Source organism: Anopheles coustani, chromosome 2 (assembly GCF_943734705.1).
Source record: "Anopheles coustani chromosome 2, idAnoCousDA_361_x.2, whole genome shotgun sequence".
In the NCBI taxonomy this organism is placed as follows: Eukaryota; Metazoa; Arthropoda; class Insecta; order Diptera; family Culicidae; genus Anopheles; species Anopheles coustani.
The window spans coordinates 68,020,821-68,047,130 of record NC_071289.1 but is presented as its reverse complement, the minus strand read 5'-3'; the positions used below and the strand labels follow the sequence as shown (position 1 = coordinate 68,047,130).

At 46.9% G+C, this 26,310-nt stretch overlaps 2 protein-coding genes across 2 annotated transcripts; both read left to right on the top strand.

Moving 5' to 3' along the window:
• Nucleotides 1–332: 332 nt before the first annotated feature.
• On the top strand, nucleotides 333–24,032 carry LOC131266729 (NAD(+) hydrolase sarm1). The gene is made up of 9 exons (XM_058269344.1): nucleotides 333–467; nucleotides 2,642–2,829; nucleotides 7,954–8,097; nucleotides 12,140–12,507; nucleotides 12,582–12,993; nucleotides 19,316–19,407; nucleotides 19,495–21,451; nucleotides 21,525–21,691; nucleotides 23,725–24,032. Exons 2-9 carry the CDS (start codon nucleotides 2,758–2,760, stop codon nucleotides 23,894–23,896), a joined length of 3,384 nt encoding a protein of 1,127 aa, XP_058125327.1. The 5' UTR covers nucleotides 333–467; nucleotides 2,642–2,757; the 3' UTR covers nucleotides 23,897–24,032.
• LOC131264886 (NAD(+) hydrolase sarm1-like) lies at nucleotides 23,912–26,310 on the top strand (the record flags this gene model as incomplete). The annotated part of the gene is made up of 1 exon (XM_058267152.1): nucleotides 23,912–26,310. A coding segment is annotated over one exon (1,176 nt), but the record flags the coding sequence as incomplete, so codon positions are not given.

Sequence of the window (26,310 nt, the reverse complement as noted above, 5' to 3'; positions counted from 1 at the left end):
TAAATTCATCCAATGTTCATTCGTTTCGGGAGGGATCGCGAGCCGTTTCATCTGTTTTATGATCACGATTACAAACCCCCGTTTTGCTGGGGGATGCTGCGTGTAGAAGGCTCCCAGTGCCGTGGGGCGTGCGCCAAAGGGCGATCCTATTCTGTTGTGTGTGGAATGAATCACAATTTCCGCGAGCATTCTCTCGCTTGTCACGCTCTCCCGAGGACTCGCGGTTCGCAGTTTGCTGGTCTGTGTGAGAACACCCAAACCCAACCTTTTTCTTGATAACCCTAGGCCGGGAGACGCATCGAGCTCAGTCGCTCTCCGAAAGCCGCCAGAAGCGGATGCGCCATCTTAGCAAACGACCAAACCGGCTCGACTTAAGTGCGCGGTTGTGGCAAATTTCTTCCACCAGAAAGTGCTACCAGTTTGTGGTTTAATATTGTTGCTTGCAGTGCAGGTGAAAGTGGTTAAAAGTGAGGCCAATTTCCAACCTTACCGAGCTCCGGTCGTGGAAGGATGACTTATTAAACTTTCTCCTTGGCGATCGGGCTCGATCGGAGTGTGCGTGTGTGTGCTGTGTTTGTGATTTTGATTAGCAAGAAATTAAGCCAGTCTGACATTTTAGCCATTTATTAATTGCGCCGATTACGATGCTAAATATGTGTTGTGTCCTTCTCACGGATTAGTTTTCTTTTCATCACCGGCAGTGCCTCATGGCCCGTGTTTATGTGCGCGTGTGTGTATGAGTTGTGTCCGGTAGGGAGTTAATCATTCAGCTCCACTGCGGGAACGGCCCAAGAATTATGAAACGTGGAATTTGCAAGTGGCCCTCGTGCGTTGGGATCTTATACCCCAGTCTCGTCCCATTTACATCCCAATCTTCTACTTATTTCTCCTTTGCTGGTCTTGTCCTCGAAACAGTCAAGAGATAGCACTACCTCAGTTCCAGCGCTGCACATATGTTTGCGGCTGGGTATTTGGAAAATTCGTGTACAGTACTCGGGCTCAGCATCTTTCAGAAGGTTATCAATCTTTTTCGTTACCCCTCTTGCGTCACAAGCGCTTCATTTTCCTGCTGATAGGAATATGACAATTCAAAAAGGGCTCGAGTTCCCTCGTGTGATTAGTAATGACCTCAAAAGGAAAGGTATGAGTGCATTTGAGGCAGGCAGAATCATTTCTTGTCTAGGTGAAATGTTTGAACCTACCGCTCTTGCGTTACGCATCGGTGAAAAATGTGATCGGAATGTGCGTGGTGGTAGGCCGTAAAAGTTTTACAATGATACCACTTGGAATTACCAAACATATTTGACCACATTCCTCAATAAACGCGCGCCAACGGCATTTCTTGTTGCCGGCAAGCGAAACAGCATCGTAAACATTGTACAGAACTGCTTTCTTTTTGCTTTTTCCTCTTCGGAAATCACACCTCCAATTGCCGAAAATGATTTTTGCGATGTTTACTTTAGTCCTCTCGTGGACCCTCCCCCCAACAAGGATCAATGCCGGCATGTTTGTTTTTATTTCTTTTTTTTTTACAATGGAGGCGCAAAGTGTGGGAAAAGCGCTGCTGAAAACTACCATCGATTTGACGATTACCGAACTGTACAGTCGGGTGGTAGATTAACGAAATCCGGCGGAATTCTACAACCGTACAAACATTTCGTTCCATGCGTCTTGATTGGAAACAAAAAAAACATCATTCGAGTGTTTTTTATCCACTTCAAATGAAGTCTCTCGTGTGTTCATATCTATTTCACACGATTAGTGGAACAGTGGAAGGCAAATAAGCTGTCCGAGTTTTTATTTTCCTTTTCTTTTTTCGTCTGGCCTGATGGACATATTTATGGAATTTTTATTGCATTGACGCACATTGAGCGAGGCCATTCTTTTTAACCGAATTTTGAACCATAGAGGTTTTCAAATCCCGTAGTTGTTGGTGCATGCTATGGAAATTTCCCATTCATTTCTGTCGATGCAATTGGAAATCTTAAACGCACCTTAATACTTCCTGTGCCGTTATCATCCGTCGAGAAACCCTCGTTTGTCGTTCACCTTGAGCGACGCCAACATAAATAAATCATCTTTCGCACATTGAAACACACACCCTGTTTTTTTTATTTCCCACCGTGGGTGTACTACCCTATGTGGCAAACTTTGGTTTTTTTCCCTCGTCGGGCAGGTAATTGACGCAGGAAGAGCATTTGCATTGCCGGCGACCGTCGTCGCCAGTTCGAGCAAGACAAAATTCGCCGGGTTTGGCGTCGTCTGGTACCAGTCTTATCTGGCGACCAACTTCCTGGAGTCATACTTGTGTACCTTGCCTTTTATTGACTGCAAAGGAACAACAGGCGCGAAGGGACACACCCCGATACCTAGTTCGGGGCTAGTGGGAACATATTGGTGCATTCACGGTTACGGGTTTGTGTTGTTGTTAAAGCAGGGTGCAATAGGGGAACAGCATAAGCAATAATTTACCTGCCGCACGAAAATAATCTTTCAACACCAACTTTGCATCTTGAAACCTATAGTGAATTGGACTCTCCGAGAGAACATTTCAGCTTTGTGATGAGATAGTATTTAATTCTTTGTATGGTTGAAAATATCAGTGTTAAAACTAGTCTCTTCCTTGAACGATTAATTTCAGAAATCAAATTAACAACGAAAAAAGACAAACAAAGTGAAAAATCTTATGTGCAGTGGAAATTTCCAAAGTGATTATATTGAAGCGAGAAAAAAATTATTGTGAACTATAAAAAAACAATGGGTATCAATCAGCCACCAACCACACCGATCTCGGTGCTACGAGCACAGTTCCTTTTCCCCAACGGAAAGGTAAGTAAGGTTGGCGTAGGAATTGATTCGTCGCGCTTAGATACTGTACGTCAATAAGCATGGTATTTAAATAACACTGCGTGGCGCGTTCGGTAGCGTCTACGGTGTGTTTCTCTACACAGCACTGTAGTTTGACGGTTCGATTCCCCTCCTACTCTTTCTCTAAAGTTAGTTGCTCTCTCGTGTATAAAAATCTTCGTTCAACGAACGTGACGATGTGTGTGTTTGTGTTTCCGTTCTCTCATTCTCGCTTTCGCAGTAAATGATGATCTCTTTGTCCTATGGTGAGGAGCGGGTTTAATCTCGCTCTGCTGATGCATTCCATAAATGCTGTTATACTGAGACTGATTCTGCGCCCGAGAGAGAGAGAGAGAAAGAGAGAGTGAATTCTTTTGCGTTTTCTCTCCCAGTGTTCTCTTTTGCCATAATGTTTTATGTTGCCATAAACACATACACACCTATGAAGCATTCTCCGCAGCTTGCTGAAAACATATGATGAACGTCGGTCGCTAACGGGGGTCCGGTTTGTTTGTGTTTGGACCATTGCCGCGTGTCGGTCCCGCCTTGGCGCCACCTGTAGCATTCCGCGTCCCCCTGCCATCCACATGAGCCGGCACAAGTGAGCATCGAGACCAAACAAAATGCGTCTGAAGCTGTGCTCCCGGCGAGTGAACTCCACGCGCGTTTGTAAACATAACCTGAACCCTCCTAACCGGCACATGTTGTTGTGTTGTCCATGTGCTTCGCCTCCGGTTTATTTTCATTCCCGGCAGACTCTGACATTTGCATCAAGCAATAAAAACCGCACCCTCAAGAGTGTCTGTATGAAAAATGATCTTTTAATTTATTTTTAAATGCCTTTGTTCCGTTTTTTTTGTCAAAATTAGTTCACAAACAACTATCGATATTTTAACAAATTCAAAAAATCGTGCAAATTACCAAAACTATGAATGATTTGACTTTTCTTGTTATAACAATATTCCTTCACCGCTTTGTCAAATGTTCTGCTCATTCAACAGTACCTTCATACGATGTGCTCAAGATGGATTCATTCTGTTACGACGGTTTGAACTTCATCATGAGAAATGTTTTGTTGGTCGTTTTTTTTTTCTCTTCCTTTTACTTATTTGAGATGTAGGTGTGCGAACAGGTTTTCGTTTGCGCCTTTGTGCGATCGATTCCTCACGCCAACGTAAAATCTGTCTCCACTCTCTAGGGGCACCTTCGCTTATATTTTTCTCCCCGTTGAGTAAATCGGAAACATGTTAAGACATGTCTAGCAATACAAACAACATCTTGTGAAATCCATCAGGATGATTCTAGATCATTTGGCGATTTTTGAGGGATATTAAAATTTAACTTCGTTTTATTGTTTCAATTCCACGACTCTTGTCCGCGAGCGAACTGATAAACGCCTTAAAATGGGATGCCCAATTTAAATGGCACTAATTTATCAACCTCAGACAGACCAAACAGAAGCATGTTGTGTGCTTTGTCAAGGCTGAATCTTTCCTGGTGTTCGTCCCAAAACGGTTGCTAATGTGATAATCTACGGAAACGACCCTTCCTCCGTTTGCGCACACAAAATAATCTTAAATCAACATGAAGCGGGGTGGCTAGTTGTTTGCACTTGATTTCCTCGCTATAACCGGTCACCGTAGGGTGTTTAGTCATGAATGATGTCCGTAATACATTTGACTGATTTTCGATTTTTGAAACAATTTTTTCAAGTTTGTTGCGTGTCAGCCCTTGCCTTCGCGTTTCACATCACGTAATAATGGCATACGTCACGCGTGTCGCGTTCATTTCCGCGAGCGTCCCTTGCGAGATCGCGTCAATCACGGCCAACAGCAGCAGCATCCTCTTGTGTTTGCGCACTTTATTTTGTTTGCCGATCTTCTACGTGCTCCCCCTCGAAACCCCAAGCAAGAGGCGGGCTCCATGTGTTTGTGGCGATCCGCACGAATGCATTGTATTTCATGCCTCCGCCAAGCATCCCATGCGACGCGAATATTTGCGCCATCCGTAGTGGTGTCTCGGACGCTGAGGGTGAAACCGTCCGGCAGTCGCCAAGCAACCCCACTCGCAAGCATTACAATCGCGAATCGCGTTCTTACACACTCGCCCGGGCCACCCTGCAGGGGCAGTGTTGCGTCGTCTCTCGAGTGCGAAGGTTCAACCCTGATTCTTCTCCCTGCCAGCGGCACTTACAAACGGTTGGTGTGCGTGTTGTGTGTGTGTGTTTTTTTTTGAACGCCATACGCGTGGCGCGTGACTCGCGGATGAACTTTCTAGCAACGCCAGACATTGCCCGAAACGATCGATTCCCTCGACTGCATGGCATGCAGGCCGGTGTTCTGAACGGTTGTTAAACTGCAGTTTAAAGTGTCCCGCGATTCAGTGTACTTTCGATCCGTGACGGGTGCAGTAAAGACTGCCAAACACAAAAAACGTGCTGTTCTCGAACAATCTCTCAAAGACAAAATCCGTGTGTCCAACAGTGCTGTTATTTTATATGCGTTTACAACATATAGCTTAGAGGCTGGTGCGGTTTGTTATTGATTTGCGCACAGATTGCAGTGACTCGATTCAAGCTCCCAGACAAAGTAGAAAATTTTTTATAACAAAACCTACCCCTATTCTAACGTCAAACGTTCGTCGAAACGCTACGTTTGTGTGTGTGCGTGTGCGACTTCGTTCGCGAACTCCACCAAGCGTGACATGCATATAGAGAACGTTAAAATAAAAACCAACAACAAGCCTTAACACTCCCCTCGCTAGAGCTAGAAAATCCCGTCTGCGTCGTGACGTCGCACGCCGAACACATTTTAAACTCTTTGGCCGCTTCGATCCGCGGTCGGCATTTTCGAACGAATCGCGGATGAAGCGCGAGAATGTGATGAACACCGCGGAGTCTGATGAACACCATCCCCGCCTGCTTTGGTTCAAATGTGTGGTGGTTGCATTACCGAGGGTTTGATGGTCATCGGTTGAAATTGTTTTGATTACGGTGGCTTTGTTTTTGAGGAGTTTTGAAGAGACCTATCGACGAACCGAAGGACACCCAAATATGAGGCAATCGGGCGGCTGATTGTGCTCTTCGTTTACCACCAAGACAACCACACACATCGCAGAGGGAAATAGACAAATTGTCGATCCTCGCTGCCGATAGGCAGCAAGGGGATGCCCACCGTCGATGCCCGATGACAAACGCAACAAACATTCCTAAAGGGTTCTCTTATTTGACGTTCCTTTCATTTCCGCCTCGCTGCCAAAGAATAGCGAATCCACTTTGGGGTGCGATTGTGTTCCCACATGTTGCCGTGGGTTAACAAATTTCGACGATAAGATAACGTTCTATCGTTGTGCAGCTGTTTTTGTTTTGTTTCTCCCCCTTCCGTCAATTTTTTCTCTTCGTAAACGAGACTGAAGGGTGATGGAATGTCAGAAAAGCATTTTAACGCGTTGTTAACGGTTTGTAATTAAAGGCCGATCGAATGATAGGGGAGGCATAAAAATGGACGAGCAATTTGCTGCCGCGACGTATTTCGCAACGGTGCTCTTATCAGGACGGGTGCGACACGGATTGTTAGGGCTTTTGTTGTGCGGATTGGTTGATTTTGTTTGTTTATTTTTTATTTTTTGCGCTCGATGGAGCCGCATGGTGCGTTTTAACGATTGAACATTGAACTTTTTTAACGTTCTTAACGATTGAATGTAAAATTTCGCATGTTTGTGTTTCAATGTTTTGTTTTGATTTCGATTGGTCCCGCCATACGACAGAAACATTAAATCCAACGAGTTTTGTGACAAGTGATGTTGAGTTGCGTCCTGCGACTAAAAACCCGAACACGAAAATAATAGTGTGTGCAAAAAACATCCTTCCTACACGTGTACAAAAATGAACAGAAATTCGCTGGAAAGTGCCCGAAAGAATTTTTTCAAATCGGTTCGTGTAACTTAAAATTGTTTTTGTCTCATCCATAGTCAGAGCCCCTTTTTCTATTGCTTGTTGTTTGCGTGTTTCTCTGTGTGCGTATCAGTGTTTTTTTTTGTTTTTTTTTTGCTAAAATGTGCTCACATAGTTTCCAGCATGTGACATTCATCTAATGTGTTCATATGTCTCCCCGAAAAAAAAATACTAGAAGCATTTAAAAAAAGAGAACTGCTTTCCTCCTGAACATTATCTTCTTGTTTTCCAACTGTAAACTAACAGCATTTCTGTTTTTCTGCGCTCGATCGCCTGTGGCTTCTTCAATGTGAGTGCGCCGTCTTACGTCAACGCCCGTCGGGCTGGCGCAAGCATTTTTGTGTATCCAGCGCCATCACACGGTTCCACCAATTTAACCCACCTCATTTCCATACTCATTCCATCATATACGCTGGCCCATTCATGCACTAACGTGTTTTCGAGCACCGAGCTCTCATCACATCTTCCTGCCACAAGGAAAGCATTTGCTGTCGTGACCGCGAACCCCGTATTGCTTATTTGCATAGTACATTCTTTCGAGGCGCGATCGCGACTTCACTTGACCGCGGGGAAGCTTCTGTAGACAGGGGCATCAGCACCATCATATACAACGCATTCCCCGGGGTGCTGGGCGGTTCCATACCGGGCCCATTAGTCAGCGAGAGTCAATACAGTAAATCATCGTGATAACAACCGTCCCCGTGGCATGTTATAAATAATGGCTGTTATCATTGCCCGTTGAGATTACAATTCATGCCAAATCTCCTGCAGAAAATCACTCAGGACTCATCAGACCGCATCCCTCATTAATTGAATAAAACAAATATTCATCTGTAACAAGCACCAATTCATCGAATAACGTTGTACAACTAACTGCATAATTGAAATGTTCTTAAACTGTAATGTTTTAATAGTTTAATACCGGTATTTTCCTGTTTGATAAAATGATAGTTACATTTTTCTCCTGACATATTTGTTCATGGTAAAATAGTTCTAAAATTGTCACGAAAAAATAAAATAAAATCACTTGATTGTATCACACATCACCGTGTGTTCATGTAACGATCAATAAAGATTCACGCAGATCATTCGGTCTAACTCCACCAAGACGACGTTCCTGATCAAACTATTCCCGGTTTCTGCATCCGTTTCAGATGTCCGACATAGCCGATACCGGTTCGCCCACGCCCTCGATCCGCCACAACCGTTTCGCCAGCCCGAATGCACCGCTCTCGACGACCACATCCGGAACACTCGGAAGCGCAACATCCACCAGCTCGATGACCACATCACAGGAGGTAAGTCGTGAGGAAAACCCAACCGGGCCCGATGGTCCGGTGAATCAGCGAGTAGATTAAAATAATGCAAAATAAATTCACCAATCCTGCCCGTCTTCCGAGGAGCGTAACTGTACGCAACGTGTCCCGGTGACCCCTAAATCAAACCCACGAATTAAACGATCCTCCCAGAATCGCTTCGTCGAATGCGCCGCATGACTCAGCGACCCGTGAACTTGACGAAGGCCATAAATTGTTCAATGTCTCACTCGAGACACTTTCTGCGGCTTGCGGTGGCTTAATCATCGCACCGTAATCTAGCGCGGACCGAGACGACGGGACGGGGTCCCCGGGTTCGACCTTCCGAGGTGCTCGGAGGATGGGCTGTATATTTTGCTTTTGGTTAAAAATAAGCAAACGAAAAAAAAGGGAACAAAAGCAAAGCACACCACCACTTGAGCACGTCCTCACCCCATCTCGGACGTTTCCTCCTCCCAGGTGGGCGACGGCACGGCCGCTCGTCTGACACGGGGTAGAGTTTGCTTTCTTGTCAAGCTTTCTTTTCCTCCCGCCATCAAGAGCACCAGCTGATTCACCCTCGGAGGTGTACGTGAATTCGTGGAAATCCTCACGCGACCTGTCGCCATCACAACTGAGTGACTCGCTAACTTAAACTCGAGGCGTTAATTCCTGCTGCTAGCAAACTACCGTAACACGAGTGTCTTATGCAATGCACGGTTGTGGTCAATGTATGATAGCGCGATACGGAGGAGAGCCGTAGGATTTATGATAAAACCATCCTAATCCTTTTCAATTGCCCCAGTTCAGTGAGTTCGGGTGAGCTCTTCTTGGCTACGTAATTAATCGTTGTTTGTGACAATTGTACTCTATAAAAAAGGCAAAATTACATTTGAAAATATGTTTGTTCGGAAAAAATATGATGAAAAACCTTTACTCAGAAACCAAGAGCTAACAAAAACTTCATCCTTCGTCGTACTGTCCACACCGGTATTTTCCGGTTTCAAATCGTCCGACAAATTTGTCTTTCAACAGTTATTCGCACGAGACCGACAAAAATCCTCTGACGGTGAAGCAAAAACTCTTATGCAAATCAAAAATACTGTAAGATGGCCACAGGGTGACATGCTTTCGACCGCAACAAAAAAAAAAGAAGGATAGGTGTAAATTTCATTACGTCGGTTCTGCAAAGTTGAAAAAGGAGGTCACGAGCAGCAGAACGACCGTTGACAGATCTGTGTCTGCGTTTTTTCCAAGATGTTGAGCATTTAAACAACAAAACAACAATTTTTTCATTCGTTCTTGTGACGGTAGAGAATTAGTATTCTTTTCCTCAATAAATTGTTTCCTGTTATAAAAAGTCCGGACTGTGCTAGATGGTCTTGAAACTCAGTCTCGATACAACGAGAACTAGATTTATATTTTAGATACAGTTATTTTTAATATTATCATTTTCATTGCGCAATAACTGATGGTTTAATTCATGTGAAAATGTATTCCTCGCCGCTGAGATGGAACGGTTTCCGTTGAAAACCGTTAACACCGTCGCCGCACTTTGTAGCAAACGTCATAAGATTCTTGATGAACCATGGCCAGCAAGTGGAGCACCAAAGACGAAACGGCAGGGTGCGGGGCAAAGAACGGAAAGTACGCTAACCAGTCTTGACACTTGGTTGGACACGACGCCAACCCCGACGATCGGACGTGAGATGTAGCGATGGATTTTAGCGGAACCGTCGTCTTTCAACGTAAAAACCCACCTCGGTCGTTTGTCAACATTAGCATGCAGTTTGCATTGGTGGGCGACACGGAAGGGATGATGGCCAGGGAAAGGACGAAGGGAGGGGAGGGGTGGCACACCAGTCAGACGGATGGCGGAATTCGGCGAACTGTCGCGTGCAGGTCGCGATCTATTTTCACAGAAACAGCTGCTGCGCAACGTGAAGCGTCCGCGTCTGGATCCTCAAGATCCTCATCGGCTGAAGAGGGGTTCGTGTAGGTTCGCGAAAATGCTCGCTTTTGCTAAAACCGAACACGGAGCGCACGGCCAGTTTGGGTTGGCAAGAAAGTTGGTCGTGTTTCCCTATATAATGAATAGGTTAAAGAAATATATTTGATTTTAAAGGTTTAAATTAAAGATCTTAATGTACAAGTATTTGAAGCACAAAACCGGTTTTAGAAGAAAACAACTAATTTTATAATTTGATGAGGTGTTTCAATCCTTTTTTCTAATCTCACGAGCACCGTCACTGTTTTGCCACTCTTCTTGCCAACCCAATGGAACTCGATCGCGGACGTCTTTATTGTCACCATCGCGGTGGGTTGACAGCGTTGCGCCGATTTATGCAAACAAGACCAACACCGGCAAACCGCCGGGAATCGGGCCTGCGAGAGCATGCCTGGCCCGGTCCGTCTCAGTAACGCTAGAACGAACGAACGATCAGCACGAGCTCGCGCGCACCTCGAGCGATCTCGAACGAAGCCAACGAACCGGAATCGATAGTGTCGAATTCTGAACACATAAAAAGAATAAAAAACGCGAAGTGTTTAACCAAAATCGAAAATTGAAGCCCTCGAATGAAATAAAGTGACAATTTTTCAAGCACAAACCGACAAACAAACCGAACGAACGAAAAAAAAAGGAAACGCCGAATCCACTGGAGAGTGTGGAGATAGAAATATAGGGTTTATTTTACCGAAGCAGATCGACTTCCTGGCCAGAAGCGTGCTAGTGTGTATGTGTGTGCGTGTGCGTGATCGATTGTTTGCAGAACAATTTCGAGTCAATATTGTCCATCCGCGTCGCGGTGTAGCACATCCCGAATTCCGAGCTATTCCTTCCTAGGAGTTTGGAACGACACCGAATCTCATTCCCAAAACCAGGTAAGCCGCTGCCGACGGAACCTTAGCACGGTTTAGGTGTGACAACGTCATCGGAAAGATCAACATTCGGTTGAGCCATTTTTTTCCAACGCGCTTCCAACGTTCTGAACGATCGAACTGAGGGTGGCGCGAATGGGATGAACTTGCAAAGAGGGGGGCGAGGAGGGGGGATGCTAAAAATAAAATAATATCGGTCCAACTCACACGGACGAGAAAAACCCGCTCGCAGATGATGGGCGGTAGTTCGGGGAAATAAGCGAACCACTTGGGAATATTTTAAACCACTCGGCAAATGTAAATTAGGTGATGCCTTTTTAGCGGCAGAATTTTAATGCACGCGCCGGATCATCTACGCTACGGAAAACTGTGCCATTAATTTATGTAAACTTCCAACTAAATGTCGCAACTAAGGCAAACGAACAGGGTTTTTCTAGAAACGCACGGTTCAACGGGCGAGCGTGCTGATAGCAAGTTTGCGATCCAACATCGGTTGGTTCAATATGAGTAACTCTTTATCGGCAGCGTACGTGCAGATCAATAATTGAATCCTCTTTATTGCTTCACATATCTACGTTTTATGCTATGCGTTTCGTACGTGCTTTTCAAACTGAGATTTGCAAAGTGGTGTGGAGAAAAAGGCGAAGAACGACGTACGCAATTGCGTCGATTTCATAATGATCTTGCTTTTAATTCATGCATTTGTATTATTAATCGTTCTTAAATTTCCTAGCGTCGTGAGTCTCGATCAAAATCCGACGGCAATAACTCGTTTACTTTGCATCCAAAGTAGCTACTATCAAGAAATACAATCTTGATACCCATTATGAACTAAGATAAGGCTCGCACTAATGAAAACTTATCGAATCTTAGTTAATTTAGTTGCTCAGAGAGCCAATTTAAAAAAGCAATTGAAAAAAGTACAATAAACCAAAATTTATATGTCGATCAAAATTCAACAAAAACAAGTTTTTAAATGTTTAAATTAGTTTAACGATTCCTTAAATTTTAAATATCATATTCCTCTGTTGTAACACATTAATTATTGAACGAATTGCCAGTTTTAGTGGAAGTTAAAAATCAATCTCAAACAATGCTCTTTTATCCTCTATAACGCTTCTGAAAAAATATTTTAATACTTTCTCCTCTGCTTTATCGTTCGCAGCATTTGCTCAACAGTAGCCGAAGCAGTAGCAAAACCTCCAAGCAATCGTCGTCCACCTCTTCCACCAGCACCACCACCAAACACATAGAGAGTTCGTCCTCCACGCAAAGGATGTCTTCGCAGTCGTCCTCCTCCGCCAGCAGCATCACATCGGCGGCCGCCGCCGTCAAGCAGGACCTCGGTGGACTGCAGAGCGCAATTTCGGAGCTGGGGAACGTGCTGGGTCCGAACAAAACGTCGAGCAGCACGCAGAACTCCTCCTCCATGTCGAAGGTCTCGTCGACCTCCACGATCAAATCGTCCAACATCACCAACCAATCGCGCAAGATGTCCTCCCAAGCGTTAAAGATCAACGAGTTAAAGTCAAAGTATGGGGAGGATTTTTTTCCTAAACTTCGGGCAGAGTGTTCTAACCTGTGACCTTTCGTTTTCCGATCTGCAGACTACGCTCCTCGATGGACAGCCTCGACGATCCGCAGGCGGACGAACCATCGGTGCTCTTCCCGGACTCGGAAACGGACGACGACGGCATGGGATCGGCACTGAAACCGTTGGCAAACGGCGGCAACGGAATGCTCATGCCGAACGGCCACCACCACCATCAGGCGCTGGTGAATGGGTGCTCCGGTACCGTCGATACGGTCAAGTTCGAGCAGAAGAAGATGACCTCCGAGTCGAAGACGAAGGTGGTGACGGATGGGTTCAGCAGCGAGAATGCCACCACCAATTCGGCCGAGTCGAAGAAGCTGCAGGCCGGCGACCTGGAGATCGAGGAGAAGGCAGCCCTCCACGCTAGGAGCTCCCGGCTGGAGGTGGGCGGTGTGACGGCGGAGGAAAAAGGTGCCATACTGAAGGTAAGGCGATAAGGTTATGATCAGCTTTTCTAGTTTCTATCTATTCTCAACCAATTCTATGCTCAAGGCTAATGCCTAATTATTGACCAGAATGAGCCATAAGACATACTTACCAGAAAAGTACTTACCAGAACCTACAGGAACTTTCATAACGGAACCTATAAATTGGGAAAATCTTAAATTTTTGTTTGACAGTTAATTTAGAACTTTGACTGTTACTTCGAGTGATTCCATCGAAAGTGATTCCTTTTTCCCGAAATCTATCGAAAGGAATAATGTTTGGAATTAGTTTACATGCCTTTGTATCTTGCGCCGCTTTTTGACCTTCCCTGGCATTGATTAGGTTTGCGTAGGTCATTTTAATCACGGCGTTTTTTGTTGTGCCGCAAACTGTCATTCCACAATGTCAAACAAATGATTCCTGTAAGTCCTGGGCATGCGCCGTGCCGACTCAGCAAAAGGTTGTCACTGCATCGGTCACTCGCCACGTTGCACCAGTTCAGTACTAGACCGACCTTTGTAGCAAGGATGGCTTCGGTGTCACAGGATACACCTTAAAGGGCGCCAGTTCATAGACCTCCGAAAGATAGTCGTCCCCTCGAGGGGGAGGCAGGACACGTCAGATAGTTTGATCGAATTGATGTGTCCATTGGAATGCGGAACGGTCTCGTCTGACATTCACTGACCATTTGATTTGTGTGTACGTGTGCTTGCTAGTGTGGTTAGTCATCTTCGAACGGGCCTCCCTCGAGCATGTTCGTAGAATGTTTGTCGGACGTTACGTAATTCGCGTTCGGTCGCTAAAGTCCGCGAATCTGCTGCAGCAGTGCATCGGCCAAGGCAGCATCGGTTGCAGGCCAGCGTTAATCACGCGTCAACTGTGCCAGGGGCAGGATCCTCCCTCAACGCCGATCAGCTCTGAACGCCAACAACCAGACCAACTCGGAAGAACGGTACGTAGGTTTGTTGTTGCTGCCGCGCAAATGTTTCGGTATCGATTTCTTCCCAAAACATCGGTTTTTCCGTGAAGGAATGCCACGGTGTCGTGTTCCGTGATGGCATGCATCGGTGTGTTTAAGTGTGTGTGTGTGTGTTTTGGTTTCCCCAGAGCACGGACATGCCACGTGTGACCTTCACAGGGGTTTCGTGGAACAACGAATAATAAACCAACAACCCCCACCCCATCAAGTGGGTGGGTTGTGGTCCACCCTGTTTGCTTGCTTGCAATAAAGAAGGGTTCAAAGGAAATCGTAGACAATTTTACTGTTCCACGGAGTAATTGATGTGGCGAAGTGGGGCGCGTCTGGTGAAATTTGGAGCCGTCGAGGGAATTATGGTACCCAACCGACGTAATACCCGGCACGCAACAGCCCGGCTGTTCGGTGCATTTTATGGTAATTAGCCACCATTTATTAGCATTTCGTGTAAACCAACCTCAAAAAGATGGCCTCCAGAGGCTTGTTCCCTACTTAGCATATGGATCGGTGAAATGTTCGTTGAAATAGTCAATGTGTCTTATTTAAATTTTCCCACTTATGCTCTGGCTGCATGTTTTATTCGGTACGAGCTGAAGCGTACCGGCTCTCAAGTGGTGCCAATAAATTCACCTTTAAGATAACGATGATCTTTAAATAGAAATGAACCGATCCCTTTGTCGATTCGGGTTTGATTCATTCGGGACAGAGCTTTTCAGCGTCGGTGACTCATGAGTCCATCCATCACGACTGATGTCCAACAGTCGGATCTGTTATCTGTCCACTTCAAGACAAGTATCTTCATCCAGAAATGGCGGTACAATTGAGAGTAAATAATAGGGAAAAAAGCAACCCGCTTCCTGAACGTTAGATTGTACCACTAGGTCTTGATGGATGGATGTGAGGAAATTGAATTCCCAAATAATTTTGATTTCAAGTCTTGTCAAACGTTTTATTATCACTACTTGCAAGAAGTCATCGTGCAAAGATTTTCTAGATTATTGCAGGATTTCACATTTCAAGAAGTAGACACAATAATTTTAAGAAAGACTCAAATATGAAAAGGAAATATTTAAATGTGATACAATTATGTTCAAGAAGAATCTTTTATTGGCAACGCAAGCTTAATGTTCTAAGTGTTATTTCATCAATTTGGAACGATATTTGGAACCGTCTAAATTTTGTTTAGATTGTGAAGAGAACTCTTCTTTTGAGGGTTAATTCGTGCCTTCCACCGAACGAACGCGCGTGACGCAGATTTTCCCCATGAAAAAACAATTTATGTTTCGATCGATTAAAACCGCTCCTTGCCGTGAAAATCCGTTGGTCGAAATGACGGATGGATGGGTGCAAGACGGGGAGCATCTTCAATTTCCTTTCCATTTTTTCAGTCCTTTTTTCATCACCGAATTTCGTTCTGTGAAGTTTGCGCTTGTCGAAATATTTCCCCCGGCATAAAAGTTTGCTTGATTTATGTCGCGGACGTCAATCGGCGGAAAATTGCGCCTCCCCCCTCACGATCTTTGCTGATGATGGTGATGATGATGGCGGTGATGGTGGTGGTGATGCTGAACGCAGGTCCCACCGTGGTCAATAAAATGTATCTCCTTGTGTACACAAACCGCCCGACGGTGGCGGTGGCGTCGTACGCGAATTTACTTTTCGCGGAAAATCCACCAACGTGCGCGATCGTGTGCGGCCGCTCCTAGCAGCTAGCCCGTTCTCGGAAAATCGCGTCCGGGCAGCAGTGAGAGGGAGAAATGGGGATGTTTTATTTAACGATGATCGACCGAAACGCCCGTTTGCAAAGGGGTTGTCTAGAGGAAGCGCAAAAAAGGGTAAGCTTAGTAGTAGTGAAATTGCGCTAGCTTCGGTGTGCGTAATTTTCCGGCCAGAAAAAAAAACGTCCCCAGTGGTTTGGCAACATCTCGAATCATCACCATGATCGCACCGAACCAGTCGTAGTTGGACGGTCGAACTAGAACGAGCGAACGAACTCGCGAGCGTGTGTATGTTGAAGGTGAACGAAAACTCCGAGCGAGCCAAAACGAACGAAACGTAGGAAAACCCCATGCAACCCCACACCAACCACCACCAACCTTTTCAACGAACGAACGAAACGAACGGCCAGCTCTGTGCGTACATTTTCCGGCCGCTTTCCACCGTGCTCGCAATCGGTACGCCAATTGTTCAGTCCTAGGCTTGTGCTTGACGGGATCATCGTACCCGCAACTGAAAGTGTCAGCGCGTGATTTTCCACCCGCTTTGCAAACGATCCTCGATCGATCGATAGTGCGTGTTTTCCCATATACGGTCGGTGGTGTGATTTGAATTGTGAAACCGATAAGAGATTAATTTTTCGAACGTTGAAACGAGACGTGTGTGAAAGTTGTTTTGCCGTTCACAAAACCCAATCGAGGAGTGACATTTTCATGAATGAATTTTCCTCCACCATCAGCGCCATTGTGTGACGTTGTGTAATTGAGTACAGCCGCCCACGTCGGTGCACGCGTTGTGAGGGCACGAAAATACACGACACGATTAAGTAATCGACAAACAAGCGAGCGAGCGAAAATGTGCAGCCAGGCACCGTGGCCCGTGCGGAAGGGCATTTTCCGCTCGACGGGACAATCGGACTTCGTCCCAACGCGCACTCCCAGCCCGATCGTGGAGTTCCCGCTCTCACCTCCGCCGCAGCAAGGATCGGCTTCACCGTCACCGCTCAGTCCCGGCTCCAAGTCGGGCAGCCCGGTCGCCCATGCGCCCCTCCGCAACGGCATCACCCTCTCGGTGCCCCCGAGCCCGCTCGGCAGTCCACGGGTGACGATCGTCGAAAGCCCACTCGGCAGTCCGGCCAGCGTGCGTACGACGTTCGAGATTCCGATCGAAAGTGTTCCACAGGTAGGGTCGGGGTGGCGTATCGGTGTTCGATGCGCGGGGAAAAGTGGGGTGGTCCAGCAGGTCGTCGGCGTCGACGGTGGGACGGGCGTCCTTGACCGGCCGGTAAACAATGGGGGCCTAAAATAGATCCATAAAAACCCCGCGAGACGACGAACCGCGCGCGGACGGGAAGATGATGGTCGTCCACAAATAGAATATTATTTTCTGGCATTATGAACACACACACAAAACACAAGCAAGACTTACCCGTGGAGGTGGTTTGTGTATACCCCACCGCATCCTTCCTGGGCAGCCCTTTTCCGCGGGTCAAGTCGGTGCCTAAAAATAGATGGTAAGAAGAAAAAGGCGCCTAAATTTTGTGGAAGGAAAAAAACAAGCGGTTTCATATGCTCACATTGACGTAGTCCTAAAACCGACCCCCAAAACCATGTTAGTTGTTGCCGAGCGAGAATGCAAAGAATTTGAGCTGTATACTTCAATCTAATGGAATAGTAGCGAGAACAAAAAATAATGAAATGGTTCGTTAAATGAAAATTTATGAAATTAAATTAAATCAAATCAAATTTAAATCACCTTACATTTAAGGCTAAAGTAGGAAGGCAATTCTGACCCAGAAAATCATGTTAGATGTTGCCGAGCGAAAATACAAAAACATTCCGTTTAAATAGTAGATGATAACGATAAAATGTATTGGTTCGCGAAAAGAAAATTAATTAAATCAAAGTAAAACAAATCAAAATTAAATTTCATTACATTAAACCATTAAAGTAGGAAGGCAAATCCAACCCCCAAAACCATGAAAGTGGTTGCAGAGCGAGAATGCAAAAACAGTAGTAAGAACGAAGAAGTAAAATTGTTCGTTAAATGAAAATTAATTAAATCAAAGTAAGCCAAATAAAAATTAAATCACATTACATGCAAGCAGTAAACTAGGAAGGGAATTTCAGACATGATCAAAGGGTACCCCAGACAGAACCACCCAGGGTTGGAATGGAAAAAAATGTCTCAAAAGAAATTTATATTTCCCTTTTCCCCCCTCGAGGGAACGATGTTCTCGCCGGCGTGACGTTAGTACGTTGATCGATTTTACCGCCACACGGAACACAGAGCTGCGCCTCGGTTGTTTACACACAACCCGTTCCGGTTGTTACTGACCAATAATAAAAATAATCTAATGGACGATCGGACGTTTGGCCGACGGCAAACATTGCAATAAATAGTGAATTTAATCGCATACAATCTTCGTGCCCCCAAAATATTAGCCCCGTGGAAAAGGGGGGATACCAATCAGCAAATCTGGAACGGATAGGAAAATGTCTTATAAACCGTATGATGATGATGATGTCAGAAGGTATAAGCTTTAGAATTTACTCACTTTGAACTCACTCACTCACCTGGGAAATGTGTACGCCTATCGATGGACGTAATGACAAGGTTGATGTGCTTCCCTGGTAGATCTTTAAATGGATTGGTTCTAGTCTGAAAGAGGAATGCTTTGAGTTTCACATACTCTAATCGATGGTTTGTAACATTTACTCTACCGTATAATAGCGACACTTTCACCCGTGGCTCAATTCCAACCGCAAACAAACAACGTGTAACAAGTTGTCCGTTGTGTCTATAGTGTAGTAAAAGTGTACACAACCTGATAGCCGTCAGTACCCCGCCGATGCTGCTCGTCCAATGCGAACGTTACGCCCGGATTCCAGAAACTCGCAGCGCCTCGAGTTCTAATCTAGTTTGGTCAACATCGCTCTTATTGATAACCGAGCCGAGCCCGAAGTACTTGTGTTCCATGTTTGCACGCGTCACGACAATAGTTGTGACGAAACGTTGCGAAAGCCTGGACGTGTGCTTGGGACGTGTGCCATCATTCGGTGGGGTGGGTGGATAGATTACTTTTCTATCGCGAAAACAACAAAATGTGCCGCTTATTCTCCTAGTGTGGAGCATTTACATTTGTCATAAAAGTTTGCACACGTTTTTGTCTCCTACTGAACGCTGGTGAATCATCCCAAAAATTTCGTAATTGCGAATAGTTTCCAAGCGCCATCCATTGTGTCATACTACTTACGCCTAATGGCAACCATTGGACGCATACAGTTGTGTGATAACGCAAGTTGCCTAAATAGTAAGCGATCCGATACCACATTTGTTGTCGACTCACCACCAACGAACAACAAGGTTAACTTTCAATCCGTACGTTCCTCCCTTTTAGTCGAGGTCCGCACCTTCTGTCCATCGGATCGGTCGGTTGGTCATTAGCATTGCAAAGCCATCACACCAAGTGGTGAACAAAAACCATCGCCCTAAGTACCTCCAAATAGGCCGCTTCGAGAACCACTACCGAGTGGTCAACATTCTCGAGTAGATCCGCACAATTTGATAACCTTATCTGTTGATCGCCGGTCTGATGCAATCATCTCCCTCTTACGTTCCACTTGCAGGAGGCCCGCTCGGTGAAGATGGACGGCTTTCAGCAGACCGAAGCGAACAACATTGCGGCCCACAGTCAAAAGGTACAGAGCGAACACTTTAGGTGCGTATTATTTGGCGAGATGGTTTGGAGTTGGTGGCGCTCATTTACACAGGCTAATGTGAACTCTTGTACACACTCTTGTTTCAGTGCGGAGAATAAGGCCATCTCGCAGGCCGTGCAGAAGCAAACCATCTCGGCGCACCGAATCTTCAACCAGGAGCAGAAGGTCACCTCGACGACGCAGTCGCAGTATAGCATGTCGAACACGAGTACGATCAGCAACCGGTCGCTGTCCACCAACATCGGTATGCTCGGTGACGATTTCCCCTCGTTCGAGGACCTGGAACGGTTGGGCAGCACGCCGGAAGAGATCAACAACACGATCGTGAAGTACTCGAACCATCTGAAAAACTACGTGCAGAACCTCCAGCAAACGGAGCAGCTCAAGAAGGCGCCCACACTGCTGAACCACATGAACGAGATCATCCGGAAGGCGTGGGCCGTGCCGACGTACGGCCACGAGTTGGGTGCGAGCCTGTGCGATACGCTGCGCAAGACGGGAGGGCTCGATATCCTGATGCGGAACTGCGTCGACACCGACTCGGATGTGCAGTTCTCGTCGGCGCAACTGCTCGAGCAGTGTCTCACGACCGAGAACCGCACGCATGTGGTTAAGAACGGGTTGGATAAGGTGGTGAATGTGGCATGTGTTTGTACGCGCAATAACGCCACCGATCATTCGCGCGTCGGTACCGGAATCCTGGAGCATCTGTTCAAGCACAGCGAGGACACCTGCTCGAACGTGATCCGATTAGGAGGTTTGGACGCGGTCCTGTTCGAGTGCCGTAAGAACGACGTGGAAACGCTTCGACACTGTGCCGGTGCGCTCGCGAACCTCTCGCTGTACGGTGGCGCCGACAATCAGGAGGCGATGATCAACCGTAAGGTACCGTCCTGGTTGTTCCCGCTAGCGTTCCACAACGACGAGAACATCAAGTACTACGCCTGTCTCGCGATCGTCGTCCTAGTGGCAAACAAGGAAATCGAAGCAGAAGTTATCAAATCCGGTACGCTCAACCTCGTCGAACCATTCGTCACCTCGCACAATCCGTCCGAGTTCGCCAAATCGAACCTAGCGCACGCGCACGGTCAAAGCAAACACTGGTTGGAGCGGTTAGTCCCCGTGCTTAGTTCGAAACGTGAAGAGGCCCGCAACCTGGCGGCGTTCCACTTCTGCATGGAGGCCGGTATCAAGAAGGAACAGGGTAATACAAACATTTTCAAGGAGATCGGAGCGATCGAACCATTGATCCGGGTGGCGAGTTCCCCGAACGCCATCGCGTCCAAGTTCGCCGCTCAGGCGCTTCGCCTGATCGGTGAAGAGGTGCCCCACAAACTGTCCCAGCAGGTACCCCTCTGGTCAATCGAGGATGTGCGCGAATGGGTGAAGCAGATCGGGTTCGGGGAGTACGAGCAGAGCTTCTTCGACTCGAAGGTCGACGGTGATCTGCTGCTGCAGCTGCAGGAGAGTAATCTGCGCGATGACATCGGCATCCGGAACGGCATCCAGCGGATACGGTTCGAGCGGGAGTTGCAAAATCTCAAGAAAATGGCCGACTATAGCTCGCGCGATCCCGACTGTCTGCACAGCTTCCTGAACAAGATCGGTCCGGAGTACACCATCTACACGTACTCGCTGCTGAACGCGGGCGTAGACATTGAGTCCCTGCGGGACCTGGACGACGATCAGCTGATGCTGACGTGCGGTATCAAAAACACCATCCACCGGGCGAGAATCCTGAACGTGATCAAGATGAGCGATTCGATACCGTCGTTCCGCTCCGAGCAGAGTACGGAGAAGAGCTTGGACGTGTTTGTCAGCTACCGGCGCAGCAATGGGTCGCAGTTGGCCAGCCTGCTCAAGGTACACCTAGAGCTGCGCGGCTTCTCCGTGTTCATCGACGTCGAGCGGCTCGAGGCGGGCAAGTTCGACAACAATCTGCTGCAGAGCATTCGCCACGCCAAGCATTTCCTGCTGGTGCTCACACCGGACGCACTCGATCGGTGCGTGGAGGACGTCGATGGCAAGGACTGGGTGCACCGGGTGAGTACTCTACGGATGATTTGCATTTGCCCGCCAGCACGCTGTTATTGAACGCCTTGTTTTTTTTCGGTAGGAAATCGTGGCAGCACTCAACTCGGACTGCAACATCATTCCGATTATCGACAACTTCCAGTGGCCCGAGCCGGAGAAGCTGCCGGAGGATATGCGCGGCGTGTGCCACTTCAATGGGGTGCGCTGGATCCACGACTATCAGGACGCCTGCGTGGACAAACTGGAAAGGTGCGTGTTGGGGCTGGAATTCTAAACGGAAAGATAGAAATAATAACTCTAATCGTAACACTGCATGGCATCGAGTAGATAAGACCTTTCGGAAAATGAAACAAAAAGCTAAACATTTCCTCACAGTTTCAAGGAAACAAATAACCCGTATTTTCATGTTGCTTGCCTTTCGTGTGGATGTCTTGTTCATTAAGTCTTCGGGGAAGGGATAACATCAATTTTGTTTTGCTTGATAAAACCACGCACTTAACCTCGCATGCCGTTCAGTCCCTTCCCGGTTCCTTACATGTTAGCTTCGTTCTGTGTACATTTCTGTTACTCGTTTTATTAATGAAAAAATGTAAACTTTCATTTGCAATTTTTGTTTCATCTTAATCCACTATTTTGAATTATTTAACCTACCCGAACAAAACCGATTGATATGTTGAAACTCTGCACCCTCATTTAAACACCCGATCGTATTTTTGTTTTGTCTACTTCATCCGTTTTTAGATACTTTTATAATTTAATGTAGCATTTTTGTTTCTTTCTGGCATACATTTCCATCCCCACGACCGGGTTAGCACATTTAAATATTATTGTTTCGAATACTCCCATAATTTATTACATTCTCATGTAGTGTAGTAACTTGCGTGTCCTTTTAGCTCCATACACCATACTCTCGTACCGTTACTCTTGTGTTAATTGTAAAAGCCAAACGGCAAAATTTGTCTACAGCAGCAGTTTCAACTTTTCCATCCATTTCTTTTCTCCTCCCCTTCTTCTTCTTCTTCAGGTACATTAGAAATACCATTAACCATAACAGTCGCTCGAACTCCGCGCATAGAACTAGCTAAACTCGTACTAAATACGCATACGCGCAGCACTCGCAAGAAGGTTGGTGTTTGTGTGTATGTATGTGTGCCTGTGTGTGTGTTACGGTTTTTTTAAACGATTCCGATTCGGTGGGAGCAGCGGCTCTTCCGGTTGTTTATTAACAGTTTTGTTTGGGTATTGACGCTAACGGAAGTGAAAAAAAGAAAATCCGCGCCAGCTCGGAATTAAAACTGCACACTGCGTAACAATGATCTCAAGACCCGTTCCCCGGGCGGTAAAGGACTGTAAACCCGGTAGCCATCCTAGTGATAGTTCGTTTTTTTTCGGTGACGGTTCAAAAACGGTTCCAGTAGGAAAAAACAAAACCAAAAAGGATGTTCAAAACGGGAAGGCTTCCTTACGTTCCGTTCAAGATGCTTGTGCAATATGTGCTTCTCTCTATGCGCGGATGCGATGCGACGTACGTGTGTTGGTTGGTTGGGTGCTTGTGTTTTGGGTGTGTGTTTTTGTATGTGGGCCCTCCGTCTTCGAGTATCCTTCACGGCCGACGAGCCTCAATCGTGCTGGCGATTCCGCTGCCATCCGAAGGGCCACTTCTTCTACGTCCTACCAAAGCAAAAAAAAAGAAACCGAACGCACGCGTTCCGCAAAAGCTGAACCGAACCAGCCCGTGCCGGTAGCCGATGAGAGGCAGGTTGAAAACCGATTTCTATCTCCCATTCTTTTTTTATCTCTCTCTTCTAAAGCAACTCCCACATTCACCTAATTGCTGATAACAAGCCATTGATAGAGTCATGCATTTTGTTTTTAAAGATACATTTCCCCGACATTTCCTGGAGATTCCCCGTACGATCCCATTTTTCCGTTTTTCATGATCAACATTGTATTCTTTGACATACAGTTTGAAAACATTGATCATTTCATGTGTTGTAAATTGTTTATGTAAATGATTTCTTTTTCTTTTTCGTTTCCCATCACCGGTTCACTTCTTTTTTTTTTTTGTATCGTTTTCACATTGCTTTGAAGTGTAAGTTTCAAATCTAACTAACCTGTTGACCTTAGTTTCCTTTTTGTTTTATTTTGCGTTTAGTTTTGTCCCCTTCTTTTAATGCCCCCCATTCGTAACCGAGTAACCGGAAAAACCAAACGGCCCACGCTTCACTTCCAACGTGTTCTAATGTGTTTCCTTCCTCCTTCCGCGGTTCCGATTATTTTAGGTTCATGCGAACGGAAGCGAACAGTCGTGGCGGGCTGATGGATTACGGCTCGCGCAACCTCCTCAACCGCCAGCCGGGCGACGCGACGCCCTCGTCCGCCATCTACCAGCGCATGCACAGCAACGACTCGGGCAAGAGCAGCGACAAGGAGAACTGCCGGAACCTCGAATGACTAGAAGGCCCTTCGGTTGTCAGCCCGCCCAATCCGCCCCCACCATCCTCGGTCCCGCCGGCCGGGCTGGGCTCGAGCGGTTCGCTGAACCACGCGACCGCCCCCACGACGCCCCATCCGCCCGGGTACCATCATCCGCGGAACTTTTCTTCGCTGCTCTACGCCCGCAAATCGTCCAGCCCGGGTCGGCAGGGTCCGACCGGGGGCAGTGCGGGGAGTGGCCGTGGTCGGTACGGGAAGGCCGTACGGGGTGGTGGGTTGAGCACCTTGCCGCGCCCGGTCGCCCGTCGGACGGCGGCCGCAAGCGAACTGCGGCGAAGTTCGGCGGCCGGATTGAACGTCGTCTCGCAGAGGCCTCCGCTTCCGCCGAGGATCGAACTGCGCAGCCACAGCTACGACGGGCTGCTGGATGACGGTGGCCAGGGCATCCGGCGGAAGGTGGTCGGCACGACGATGGCGGTGCCGTCGCCGATGGCATCGATGACAACCGAAGGACACGATCGAGTGGATGGCGTCGCGAGTGTCGCTGCGCCCAGCGAGGGTGAAGTCAGCGAGCAACAGAAGGAGCAGCTGAGATTGGGAAGGAAACCTTCCATGTCCGTTGTTGCAGGCGCGGGAAGTGGCCCCGGCTCGGCTGGTGGCGAAACGATCAAGAGCAAAAATCGACGATCGCGTAGCATGGACGACCTGTTCGACGACGATGTTAGAGGGCAAGCGGTGGAGTGCGATTTCCTGGACAACACCCAGAGCATGGAAACGCTGCTGGGCAACGATCATCAGAGTCTCCGGGTGATGCACGAACCGGCCGGAAGTTCCCCACCGGAATCACCCGGCGCCACCGAGGATGCTCCACCCGAAGTGGAAGAGGTCCGCTCGATGGGCGGCAACATCTGCTTCAACCGTCGCTTCGTGCACGATGACGAGGAGCCGGAAGGGCGCCAGGAAGACGTGCCTCCCGTCGAGGATCCACAGGACTTCCCCTCCCTCACGACCTCCCACGAGCAGCTGTGCGAAAACGAAACCATCACGGTGGACAGTACGCCCCGATTGGCCCAGGAAGAGGAGGACGTCCAGTCGACGCACTCGTCCGCGACCGCATCGTCGCACGGGTCCAGCTCCGGCCCCAAGAAAGCACCCAAACCGCTCATCAACCGGTACGTGAAGAAGGTGAAGTCGCTCATGAAAATGTAGGCCACCTGCCCTCCCCATCTCGAATCGATTTCGAAAAGCTTCTTGTGATCTGTGTTACTGGTTTCCTTTGTAACCGTAACTTCCCTTAGGAAAAACGAACGAAATTTATTACTCCACTGCGTTCCACAATCACTCCTATCCTTAACTTATTGTTTGCGTTTTTTTGTTTGGATTCATATCGAAGTCCTATCGATCAGTATACACTTAGCCGCCGAAGGAATGAGGTATTTTTCTTAAGTTTATTTTCGTTTTTTAATTCCCAATCATGTGAGGGAGTAAGTTACACTGGTAAGAGTTTTCATCTCTTAATATAGGTTTTTAACAAATTGACGAGTAGCCTGCTCGAGCAGGAAATAGAATGATAGAAAGAGATACGGACAAGGATATTGTCTAACAAACAAAAAAACACACATAAAAGTGTAGTCCATAACACAAAACACAAATATTTACTAGCCTCTTAGTCTACCTATTTGTAATGTAACGTTTTATCTCGTAAGTTCAAACCAATCTACTGCTAAACTACTTACACCATTGTGATTATTTTCGCGCGCTGTTGCGTGAGATGTTGGACCGTTGTAAAATATATTATTTAGCGTGCGTGGGTCAGTACCGTCTGCGGGTGCTGCGCCAAGAGATAAAACTGAATGTATTGGTTTTTATGGCTATTTTTCGAACTGAAAAATTGTGTACCCAATCGTACGGTGCTTTTTGTAACCGGTGAGGAAGAATTAGCGGAAGAGAGCGGAATATCAGCCGAAACGTAGCGGATCAGAACGAGGAAAAAAAAGGGCTAGGCCCTCTTTCCCCTCACTAGGGAAACTCAGGACTCACCATTAAACCAGCGTGCGTGCTCTGGAACGCTTGCTTTGCCTTTAAGATGTTCATAGTTCTGTTGTGCTTTACCAGCTGCTTTACGATGTAAATATATCTCTTCGCGGCTAGGAAAATTACCGTATAGTTGCGCGCCGCTAACAACTGTATGTGCTTTACGCATCAGACCACACGACGAGTGTCGTTTAGTGTACTCGCGTTCGGTGTCGAACACTTTACTGTACGTTGTTTTCGTCCAAAACAATCGTACAGCCCCGGTCAAAATGGTACTGAAGGCAACGAATCGAAAACTAGTGCTTTAAGAATGTGAAAATCGACGTGTATTAAGGGAAAGCGAAATCTAATCATCTTTCTTGCTTTGAGAATACAAATAAAGCAATATTTATCTCATA